Source organism: Penaeus monodon, chromosome 16, assembly GCF_015228065.2.
Source record: "Penaeus monodon isolate SGIC_2016 chromosome 16, NSTDA_Pmon_1, whole genome shotgun sequence".
Taxonomy (NCBI): Eukaryota; Metazoa; Arthropoda; class Malacostraca; order Decapoda; family Penaeidae; genus Penaeus; species Penaeus monodon.
Genome location: NC_051401.1, coordinates 18,215,273 through 18,227,772, shown reverse-complemented (window position 1 = coordinate 18,227,772; position 12,500 = coordinate 18,215,273). Strand labels below are relative to the sequence as shown.

The 12,500-nt window shown below is 45.7% G+C and overlaps 1 protein-coding gene across 1 annotated transcript; it reads left to right on the top strand.

The window, feature by feature from the left end:
• Positions 1–216: 216 nt before the first annotated feature.
• Positions 217–9,209, top strand: LOC119582614 (zinc finger protein ush-like). Its single transcript, XM_037930991.1, has 6 exons — positions 217–313; positions 1,156–1,396; positions 3,362–3,464; positions 3,667–3,907; positions 4,104–4,298; positions 4,480–9,209. Exons 4-6 carry the CDS (start codon positions 3,733–3,735, stop codon positions 7,152–7,154), a joined length of 3,045 nt encoding a protein of 1,014 aa, XP_037786919.1. The 5' UTR covers positions 217–313; positions 1,156–1,396; positions 3,362–3,464; positions 3,667–3,732; the 3' UTR covers positions 7,155–9,209.
• Positions 9,210–12,500: the final 3,291 nt, after the last annotated feature.

Sequence of the window (12,500 nt, the reverse complement as noted above, 5' to 3'; positions counted from 1 at the left end):
GCGGCGACCTCCCTCAATTTTTGTGAGGAAGAGCTGATTGGTCATGGTTCGAGACGTCATGTCATGATTACGCAAAGTGATAAGGGCCGTGATTACGCTAGGAGAGATAAGGCAGTCCCCGCCGCCGTATGTTATCGTTATCGGTGACGAGGAGCATAGATAGCGAGGGAGAGTGCAGGTGCACCGCAGGTAAGCAAGTATTCAGTCCGCGCGGCCCGTGCATTGCGTCTCTCCTTCTTACCCTCCTCCTGCATCTCTCCTTCTTGCGCATTCTCCTCCTCCTGCTCCTCCCTCTGCCACGTCTACAGGACAGGTGAGCGCTTGGCGTCACCGTTGTAGAAAGAGGGTCTTCTAGCGGGAATAATGAGCGGTGCTTGTGGGGCAAGATACGGTGTGTTGCACCGCGGAAGCATTTAGGGTAATGTTCCTTGTGTTTATTTACGCTGCGAGTTGGTGTTAGATCATGGAGAACGGGAAGTCCAGGCAAACAAAGATGATTTTGGCGTCTTTTATGCAACGAACACTGCCCCACGCTCGTTATCTCCTTCTATGCACCTTGAGTACGCCACGGCCGGTGAGGACATGTGCACTGGGGCAGGCGATAAGGCGAGATAAGGGAACTGCTGATAACACTGCCTTGAGCCGTGAATAGTGTACTCGGGGGCTGTTGTGACTCATTATCTAAAGCGCTCTCATCTTTTTCATTCAGTTTTTCTTGTTTTTTTTTTCTTTGCTTTGCTTTAAGGGGGTAGATGTTTCGTAAAGATTAGCCATCTGTAAACAAGTTATTACTGGATCATACGATTGGCCAACAACGAATGTCGTAACAATATGCGTATTATTTTCTTCTTTCTTCCACATTCACGAGTGTGGAAGGTGTCTGGAAAGAAATAAATGCCCGACAGCTGTGGTCGAATCATTCAGAGGAATTGCAGTTTCAGTTGCACAAGCGGCGTCGATGCACGCCCAAGACCGATCGCATTGCTTATCGGCAGTGTAAATGGCAACATTAGTTTTACTGCCGTTATCCCCGAGCCGGTTTAGAATCCTAGGGCATCCGATCTTTCATCCAATTTTTTGTGATATTTTAGATTTATAGCCATGCTGTTTTCCCTCGACGGCCGAAGGAGGACTAATCCCCCCTTTCCCCCACAGGAGATGATGACTGGGACAGCGACGGTGAAAAATCCGCAAGTGACCTAGTGACGTCACCACGTTCCGACCAATCCCCTTCGAGAGGCGAGGGCGTGACGTCATCCCCTCTTTCCAACCAATCAGAGAGCGCGGCCGGGGCTGAAGTGCCCGGAGACGACGGGACTTCGTCAGGTGCGGCGAGTCCACTCGGCAGCGACCTGAAGGAGACGGTCGACGCCACCGTGCGAAACTTGACCGACAGGTGGGTCTCGGCGGACACCGCGCTTCTTCCGGGTCGAGCGTTGGCTAGCAACGAAACATCCGCTTTTATCTTAGCATTATGTTTTTTTTGTGGCTTTCTAGGCTTTTCTTACTATTCCTAAGTGCGATATCAAGAATGCCAGATGGGATTTGTATTCTACTTATTTTATTAACTCATATAGCTATTCTCAACTCTTTGTTCATTCAGTTAGTTCGTATTTATTCAATGACTTACCTACTTGTCGTTACGCACGGAGAAGGGCGCGGAGCAACCCACCCTGGCATGTGCCCTTCACGTGCGGCCAGAATGTCGAATCCATGAGCTTCATCCGCCGTAGTCCTCCTAATCAGCTGTTATCACGGCCCTTTCTGTGGCCTTCTTGGTTGAGCAGCTTAGTGCCCGTGATGACCAGCAATGATTAGTCAGGGTGTGGTGCTGTCATTTGCTGCTAAACATTCACTTCAGCGTCTTAGAGAGGGCTGTACTTCCAGAAGTAGTAGGGGTCAGTAATAGCAGTAGCAGTTAGTGGTAGTAGCAATAGCAGTAATAGGGAGAGAAGCTGTAGTAGCAGGAGGCATGTAACTTCCTCACTAGCAGTACGTATGTCAGTTATAGTAGGGGACCGATGAAGAAACCGGAGTCTATATCGGGTTTCATTTAATTTTTTGCTGTTCACGTTTGTGTAAGTCGCGGGTGGTTGCGTTGCCTGAAGTTGCATCACTGGATCCGGAGGAATTGTGAGTTCTATTATAATTGTTACTATTATTATTGTTATTATTATTACTGTTATTATTATTATTATTATTATTATTTTATTATTATTATTATTATTATTATTATTATTATTGTCATTATCAGCAACAGCATCAGTATCAATTGTCATTATCAGCAACAGCATCTGTATCAGTATCATTACTGCGTCTACTATGATGATGATAAAGATGATAATAATAACCACAATAATAATGATAATGATAGTAATAATAACAAAAATGATAATAATAATAATAATAATAATAATGATTATTATTATTATTATTATTATTATTGTAATTGAATTAATAATAATAATGATAATGATAGTAATTCATCTTGATGAAAATCCTAGTTGGCAACTTTTGTGCTAAGCCCCGGTCATTACCTTTATTCACTAGAATGTTTTCTTAGTTTCCTTTTCAATATTTTTTACCATTGTTATTACTGAACCATTTTCAAAGAAGACACTGCAAAAACACTTCCCCAAAAAATATCGCACCAATTGTTGGGGTCAAGAAAGGGGGTGGAGCTAATGACGTCACTATGGCTAGCCAATGAGAGTGCACTGTGAGATATCAGATATAGCTAGAGACATAATTATTTGTTTGATTTACTCACTATTATTATACTTATCATATGTAAAAACAACGTTCCCGTTTTATTTATGATAACGAAGTTCTTTACCATTCACAGCCGTCTGAATACTCTAGGGAAAAAGTCAATTTAATTTTTGTGTTCCAAAGGCTAAATGGAAGTAGAGCTACCTGGTTATATGTTCCTTGATAATAATAATAACAATATCGGTGATACTAATAGTAATAGTTATGGTAATAGTGGTAAAGTATAATGATAAAGATAAATTTTGATAATAATAATAATTACTATAATAATAATAATTATTATTATTGTTATAATAATATATTTTTTTTATTATTATTATTGAAAAGACAAATAAAATGATAATTATAATGATGGTGATGATAACAACAGTAGCAATAACAATTATAACTAATCATGATAATAAAAATGATGGTCAGGATAATAGTGGTAATGAGTGTAATTATTAATATTGTTATGATTATTGTTATTGTAGTTATTGTCATTATAATCGGCATCGTTATTATTAAATGCTTTAATAATACTCTTATAATACTACAACATCATATTAGTAGAAATAATAATAACGAATATGTGTTTTCTCCTTTTCAGGTTGAGTGTCACTGTGTCGGAGAAGAAGGAGCGACCTGCCTCTCCTGCAGGGCCTGCGTCGCCCTCTTCCTCTCTAGGCGCGCACGCTGCTAACAGTCACGGGGTAGGTGTTGCAGGAACTTGTGCGATTGTTAGAGATAGTGGATATTTCGCCTTTGCCGTCAGATCATGGTCATATAATTTCACTGAACAAGAGTTTACAACTAATATTAACTTGTGCTTACAACTTCAACACACATGGGGATGTAACTTCAGGGCCAAGGGCCCAGAGCCGCCATTTCTAAATGACGATGTCCGCCCCGCAGGTGAAGTGCGAGCGCAGTTCCTCTTCCTCCAGCCCGCAGCCCGCTGCCGGAAGTGGCGACGCCGCCATGAAGGAGGAGGTTAGCACCCCCTCCCCCACCCCCCACATCCCCACCACCCCCCGGGGTCCTCCCTCCCCCACCTACTCCAGCGAAGTGGAGGCGGCTCGCCAGCAGCTCACCTCCATGATCCAAGGTCTTCCTCTCCTTTCCATGCTGCCGGCGCTGCATCGCCTGGCTCCCGGTAAGGCGCGGCCCCGCGTGCCTTCGCTCTCCTGTGCATTCATTTCCTCTGCAGATAATGATATGGGGAATTGTTATTTTCTGAATTATTTTATTTGTATATATATTTGAAATCAGTAGGTAACTATCCTGTCGAATTACACATTAAAAAGCGAAGCACCTCGATATATCTCATTGTCTACGCACCTCCTCCGCAGCCGTCGTCAGCCTAGCCTCGGGCATGACGAGCCTCACGACCAGCACGAACAGCACGAGCAGCACCAGCAACGGCAGCGGCGGTGGCGGTGCAGGAGGCGGCGGCGTCTTCTGCGTGTGCGGCATCAGGTTCAGCAGCGCCACCAATCTGGAAGCGCATCGTATGTTCTACTGCACGCACAGGCCCACGCAGACCGGTGAGTAATAATGCGTGGGGGTTGCGGACAGTCTTTGGACAGAATATTTCTCTTGGGATTTGGATTGCTTTGTCGGTTTACGTGAGAATGGACGTTTCATGTATTATATCGGTGTGATATGTCATGTTGCTTTACAAAATGAGTGACACTGTGTTTATTTTCCCAATACCCCTTCATCCAGATGGCGAAGGAGGCAACAAGGAGTCCCGGACGTCCCCGACGTCGGTGAGCCCCCGCGGCGAGAGCGCGGCCCTCGCCGAGGACGACGACGCCAGCCGCGTCCTGCGCTGCCCGCACTGCCCTTACACCACCACGCACAAGCTCAGCCTCAACGGCCACATGAACATCCACACGAGTCCCGAGGACCTGGCCAAAGCAGCCAGCGCCCCGCAGGCCGCGGCGGCGGCAGCGGCGGCGGCTCCCACGCAGCCCAGCCCGGCCGATGCGCGAGCCACAGACCGCTACTGCTCCGACTGCGACATCCAGTTCTCTTCTGTCAAGACATTCCGCGTTCACAAAGCCCACTACTGCCAGACGAGACATGTGCTGAAGGGCGGCAACAAGAGCCCGGCGCGCGAGGAGGCCGCCGCCAACGCCGCGGGATCCACGGCCCTGTCCGGCCTCGTCAGCGCCGCGGCGGGCAGCGGCCAGCCCATCCTGGCGCTGCCCACCAACCCCATCCTGCTCGTGCCGTACTCCCTCGTGGCCGGGGCGCAGCTGCTGCCCCCGCATGTGCTGCCGCAGGCGGGCGCAGCCGTTGTCCTCCCCAACGGGCAGGTGCAGCCGCTGTCGCCCGGGCCCCTGCCTGGCCCGGTGCCGCCCCCGCTGCTCTCCCCCTCCGCGGCCTCCGCCAACAGGGGCACGTCGCCGGCGGCCCACAGCCTCCCGCCGCAGGCGTCCCCGCAGTCCAACTCGGTGTCGCCCCCGAAGCACTCGCCCAAGAGCGAGGCGCGCCCCAAGTCCGGCTCCGGCGAGACGAGCGGCAAGCGCCGGGGCGAGGGCGAGAGCCCCCTCGACCTGACCACCAAGCGGCCGAAGCTGACCGTGAAGACCGACCTCCTGGGCGACGAAGAGAAGGAGAATCGCGAGGTGAACACGCCCACGCCCGCGAAGTCGCCCGTGCCAAAGTCCCGCCCGGGGTCGTCCCACGCCGCGGGCGAGTTCGAGGGCAAGCTGCTGGCCTCGCCGTCGCGGCCATCGCCCTCCAGCGAGGGCGAGACCCACTCCGCGTCCCGGTCGCCGCGGCCAGCGTGCACAACGCCGGCCCAGGGGTCCCCCCGCGGCCTAGTCGACTCCCCTCGACCCTCGACCTCGGCCAGGTCGCCAGCCCAGCAAACGCCGGCGCTGCCGCAGCTCCCGCCGGGCTTCCCGAACCTCCTGGCGAGCCTGGAAAGCCTGAGCGGCCTGTCGCTCCCGGCCCTGCAAGGCCTGCAGGGCGTACCTCCAGAACTAGCTCTTAAACTACTCAATCCTGATTTGCTCATGAACGGCTTAGCGCCCATAGTGAATCCGCCAGTTATCGTTAAGCAGGGCGAGGCTAAATGCAATGAGTGTAATATCGTTTTCTATAAAGAGGAAAGTCTGCAGGTCCACAAGAAGCATTACTGCGCCGCGCGCACCATATCCAAAAGCGAAGACGACCGCCGCTCCAACGGCAGTCGGAGTCCGGCGTCCGCAGGCGAGGGCGGGGCCGGGCCCTCCCGCAGGTCCCCTTCCGCACTCTCTGAAGCTCCCGCACCTGCCGCCTCCACGCCCGCTGCCGCGCCAAAGGAAGCCCCGAAGTCCAGCAAGCCCCTCTTCCAGTTCATCTGCACGGCCTGCGGCATCAAGTTCAACTCGCCGGACAACCTGGCAGCCCACCAGACTTACTACTGCAGCAAGCGAGAGGGCGCAGCCGGCGAAGAGGGCGTGACCAAGGGGCTGTGGAGGTGCCCCCGGTGCAGATGCGCCATGCCAGAGACTCTGCAGGCAGCGCATCAGTGCGTGACGCCTTCGCCGGCCCCTTCTCACGGCTGGAAGTGCCCCTGTTGCCCGGTGATTTCGCCAACAGCCGCTGCCGCCCAGAAGCACCTGGAGACTCACGCCGGCATCAAGGCCTTCCGCTGCACCATCTGCGGCTACCGAGGGAACACCCTCCGCGGGATGCGCACGCACATCAGAATGCACTTCGAGAAGCGAACCAATGACCTTCAGGAGGAGAACTTCATTGCGTGCATCTTGGAGGACGACGACGGCAGTCGGAGAGGCGCCGAGAGCCGAGGCGTAGCCGATTTGCCGCGTGTCATTCTCGAGAACCCAACGCTGTCGGCCCTACTGACGGAGGGCGCCGCCGCCGACCACTCGGACCAGCCGCTCTCGTGCCACTTCTGCCCCTTCGTCACGCCGTACCGCAGCAACCTGGCGAGACACTTGGCCCTGGCGCACAAAGTGGGATTCGACGCCAAGCTCACGCAGGACCTGCAGGCCATCCTGGAGGGGCGCGTCCGGGCTGCGAGCGACGCCCCGCCCGCAGAGGCCGAGCGCCAGGACCCCGTGGAGAACGGCAACCCCGCGAGTCCGCCTCCGCTGCCCGCGATCAAGCTGGAGCCGGAAGTCAAGCTGGAAGTGGAGGAGGGGGAGGAGAAGGTCCGCTCGGGGCCCACCACGCCCCACTCGCCCGCGGAGGACACGCCCAGCGCCGAGGCTCTGGCCGGCGGGGCTGCCGGCGGGGAGACCAACGGGAACGGGGCTGACATCCCGCGGCACTGCAAGGCCTGCAACATTACCTTCTCCTACTTAGAATCTTTCTTAGCCCACAAGCGATTTTATTGTTCAAAACCCGAGTCTAACACTCCCCCAGAAACTGCAGTTCAGTGACCAATGCAATATGTGCTGGGACACAAGCCGAAGCGCTTAGCAAGCGCAGTGGATGCACCATATTGTTTCCTCATGAATTAACTTATTGTGAAACTGGCCAAGCTTTAGTTGTACATAGTGTTGGCCTGGCGGTGACTTAACGCCATATCACGTGTAAATACTGATGACCGCCGGGCCACTCCACTAACCTGTGCTAGTTGGTAGTCTTTGAACATCAATTATACCACAAAGTATAGAGATTTGGAATAACTATTTATATATATATATATATATATATGTTTTATAGTCACTGGCTGTTTGATGAGCAACTAGACTCTAATAATGTCTTCTTCCTGCATAAATATTTGAAAAAAAAACTGTGCAGAAAAATGTATACAAGGAGGAACCCTGCCTATTTCGAAGACTGTAGTCCGTTATTGCTCGACTGCAAACGTATGTTTTGAAATGCATGGATTTAGAATGTCTTTTTCCAAAGTTTTAAGCGGATGGTGGTTAAGGATTGTAAAGTAAACGTATCTACAGTTTATAATGAAACTGGAACAAATGGCAGTAAAGTGAATTTACAAAAAAAAGATGATGGTTGGACATTTATGTATACGTGTGTACGATTTAAACAAGAAACGGAAGACGGTAGCAAGGTTAAAAGTGAAGTAAATGTCTAGTCGTGTTCCTAATACCATTCATGGAATCTTGAACCCATGTCCCAATCTACCATTAGTCTTTAAACAAAAACAAAAAAATGGATCAAGTGTATTTATAGACTAACACCTCAGTTTTGCATTTCTAACAGTACTGCATAACATGTGGACGTTTAAAAAAATCAGTTCAATTTAGGCCATGCTACAAATACCCATCTCTCTTTCACTCTTTCTCTCCCTCTCAATCTTTATTTATCTCCCCCTCTTTCCTTCTCTCCCTCTGCGATATTCCATCTACTTGCTATGTTCCTGTATTTAATCCCTCCTCTTCATTACCTTTTCACTACTGCTTAGTTGTTAACGTTGTATTTCTAACTAAAGATCACCGTGCTGGACCAAACCCTCTGAGTGGTCACACTGCTCTTGTCGAGGTATGATAGTTTCATGTATACACTACCCACATTGTCTTGTGTAGGTTTCCTGTGTGTATGTATGTGTGTTTGTATTCTCATTGGATACTGTTACATGTTAGATTAATTTAATGGCAGGAAGATGGATATATTAATTAGATAGGATCATGATGAATCTTTTAATGAAATACTCTTCAACTCATTACTTCAAAACATCTGTAACAAGTCTAGAAGTTTGCCTCTGTTTAAAGAAGAAAAACTTACAAAAAAATATCTGCCCTAACTACGTCTCGTAATCTTGGTACATGGCTAAGAATACTATTTGATGTAATGCATATTAGCTGATATTCAGGTGATCTGCATTGGTCTTGTGTGCCAAATATTTTTTTTTCTATTTCCATTTGTCATCACCTGGTGAAACTGGTGTGTGTGTGTGTGTGTGTGTGTGTGTGTGTGTGTGTGTGTGTGTGTGTGTGTGTGTGTGTGTGTGTGTGTGTGTGTGTGTGTGTGTGTGTTCGTGTTCGTGTTCGTGTGTACACGTGTTTCCATGTGTACATGTGTACTTCAGTACGTGTGTATGTCCCTGTGTGTGTGTGTGTGTGCGCTTCCATTGCCGGGTCAGGCCAATCTCCTATCCTATTACACATTTCTCAGGCTGTATGGTATGATAGTTCTCATGTGATGTATTTTCAACAATTACCTGTGTATATTCCAGTTCCACTTGTGAACATATGATCAACAGTCTTATGTCTCCTGCCCAAGTTGCGATTGGCAGTGTAAAGATAATAATTAATAATGTTAATAATTATACCAGGATTTAGATGAAAATAAATTCCTAATCTTAATCTACAGTGTACTTTGTTTTATACATCTCATCTGGTGGGTCGGCTGGATGGAAGTGTACCTGCTCATGTGTACTGTGCCCTTCAAGTGTACCATGCTCCCATGTACCACATTCTCCCATCTCTGTGTACCATAGTCCTCTGGAGTAAAGATGATGTCCGTTTTATAGATTTTTTCTTATCCTTGACAATGTACATTTCTCGGTGAACGGGGAAGAAGCATATAGAAAAACATATATATATAAAACCGAACAAAAACACATACTGAAAATAGGAACCTAACATTAAAAACTGCAAGGAAAAGTGTTTGGACGATCAATCAAAGCAGCAAAAAGCAAATATTTAGAAGAAAGTTATTGTTACATATAAGCATCCCAAATATTTCAAAAGAAAGCAACATGCCAAAGATATAAAGATTCATTTTTACTTGAAAACTTTGTAACGAGTACGCAAACGTTACCATCGAATAAATCTGTGGTCATAGCTTTATCTCAAAACAAAACTTTGAAAGAAGGAGAAAACTTGATCAACGAATATAAAAAAGAATAGTAAATAATACTCAAGTCTTCATCTCGAAGCGTAACTAGCTGACGTGAACCCTTGAAGAGGATTATTAATGACCTTTGACGATAATTCCTGCAATCGAGGACTGAAGTACACCCGCTGTTGATGCAGTTCAACAATGATTTCAACCTTTAAGGCTTGCTATACAGGGCCGTTTCGTCGTTAACAATCAGTAAATTTGACTGCTGGGAGAGTCATCTTTGTAGCCCCGAGATTGGACTCGCATCGTAATCGCTAGTTGTTAACATAAGATTACAAATTGCTGGTAAAACTTGATATTGATATTGCTTAGTTTTGCATACAATTTATGCAATTGCGATAATTTTCTTTGTGAGATTCAAATGCACATATAATTAGAAGGATTTGTTTTCTACGATATTCAAGTGAATAATTCTTACATATGATATTTATTTTCTTGTTTACATCATGGGCTGTAGATAGATGATTTTTATCCTATTTTACACACCAAACCGCGTTAGAATGTTGTGGGTAGTCGGTTTGAAAAATAAAATAAACAAACAGGTTTTCTTAACAGATATTAAGAAAGGATTCACACACACACACACACACACACACACACACACACACACACACACACACACACACACACACACACACACACACACACACACACACACACACACACACACACACACACACACACACACGCACACACGCACACACGCACACACACACACACACACACACACACACACACACACACACACACACTTGTATATGCTATATATTATATATACGAGTATGTAAATGGCCGGCAAATGTTTTGGCCCTGCATTATATTTATGTCAATTTACTTGTTTATATATATATATATATATATATATATAATATATATATATATAATATATATATGTATATATTATATATATATATATATTTTTTTTTTTTTTTTTTTTTTTTTTTTTGGGGGGGGGCATATTGAATCAAAGTCAATATTTCTAAGACTTCTCTTGGTATGAAAAACCATCCTTCGACGGCAATTTTTTTCCGATTAGAAAATGTATAAGTAAATAAAAATTAAGTCAGTAGCAATGCGTTTAAAAACGGAAGAAAGCACTGATATAATTTATAATGAATAATAATCCTTATTGATTTTCTTTCATTTTTGTCTGTTTCGTCGACCTGTCGATGTTATTTGCTATTGTACATCAGTCTCAAGAGATATTATGTTTGAAGTGCAAGATAAGCGAAGAGTGAATGGATGCGCTGTAAAATGTCCATAAAAGATCGTAAGAAAATGCAACCGATTTCTGGAAGACGAGACAACAGTTTCGAAGTCCTAGGGAAGTTTTAGTGGATTTCGGATCTGCATTGTTGTCTTAGCTTTTGATTAGCTTCTTTCGTCCCCTTTTTTATTCTCACTCTATTATTGTTATTATTATGATTTTTATTATAATCATCATCATCATTATTAGTAGTAGCAGTAAGTAGTAGTAGTAAAATTAGCAATAGTAGCAGTAGGTATGCCATTATTAATTTAATTACGCTTGTTCCTATCATTTTTCTTATCATCAATATTACTCTTATTATTCATCATTCTATATCATTCTTATCTCGTTTGCTTTTCATGAGGTGTTCGACCCCAAATACCCTTACGTATTATTTACGAATTTTGAATCTGCAGATGTGCCCTAGCCACGGAAATGCCGGTTTAGTGTAAAAGCTTGTTGTCTATGTGTTTGTGTGTGTGCGGGGAGGGGGGGTTGTTTCGTCCTTACAACGTAACTGAGAGTCGTTAGTTAGAAGCTGGCACACTACCCTTTGTGCTCGACTTGGAAAGTGAGTCGAGCTATTCTGATAACACAGGGTTGTATAAGTAAAAGAAGAAAACAATTATACAAGGTGTGGGTAGAGATAAAAAAGGGGTGGCTGGACAGAGCACACAGGTCGGGCGCGTCAGTTTTCGCTTAAACAGTGTAAATGCCATAGCAACTGATAGATATAAGACCCCACAAAATATTACTAAAGATATGTGTGCCTTTCATGACATTTGCCCTCGTATGTTGCAGTTTTTATTTCTACTTTAAAGAGAGGAGTTTGCGTAGCTCAGTGGTAAAGTATTGACTTTACAGTTACAAATCTTAGATGAGTGTTGAACAATGCAATCTCTCCCATTCTACTCATCTGTGAGTAAACACTGGTGTCAGCAGGTCAACACCGGAACAAAAGAAACTGCCCATCTTGTGGCACAATCTTGCAGTTCAGGACACTTGTCCCTCCGCAGACATGCCTCCTTCCTTGAGGTGGAACTCCTATTGATTTTCTTCCTTTCATTAGGGAGGTACAGTATTGAATAGGTATTTCGCCTCTGTTTGTAATTTAGTTTTATTTATATCTATCGTTTTAATGATATTCTCTAATACTTTCTACTACTTTGCTTATATAATCTATTGTTGATTATATCTGTTCACCACTATAGTATCATACTAAAGTGTGCAGGTCACGGTAATGATGAAATATATACACCGATTCATAATTCAATAACATTTTATAAGAGAAAATTTTGCAAAAGAATAAAAATTAAGAGGAAAAGCAAAAATGTTTTTAGATAACTATTGTTTCTCCTTTCAGTAAAGTTAATTTGGAGTCTTTTTCTACTAATGTATTAACTTAGAGTGTTTTGTCATCCATATGAAATAGCATACAAAATATACGCGTCTGACTTCATTCTGCCCCCTCCCTTCCTTATCCACACTTCGCTTGAAATTTCTTACACACACACACACACACACACACACACACACACACACACACACACACACACACACACACACACACATAAACACACACACACACACACACACACACACACACACACACACACACACACACACACACACACACACACACACACACACACACACATATATA

Excerpts from the sequence above, each read along its gene's own strand:
- LOC119582614 (XM_037930991.1), top strand. The coding sequence starts at position 3,733 with ATGAAGGAGGAGGTTAGCACCCCCTCCCCCACCCCCCACATCCCCACC. Across the intron at positions 3,908-4,103 it reads GCTGCATCGCCTGGCTCCCG|CCGTCGTCAGCCTAGCCTCG; the intron begins GTAAGGCGCGGC and ends CCTCCTCCGCAG. Across the intron at positions 4,299-4,479 it reads GCACAGGCCCACGCAGACCG|ATGGCGAAGGAGGCAACAAG; the intron begins GTGAGTAATAAT and ends CCCTTCATCCAG.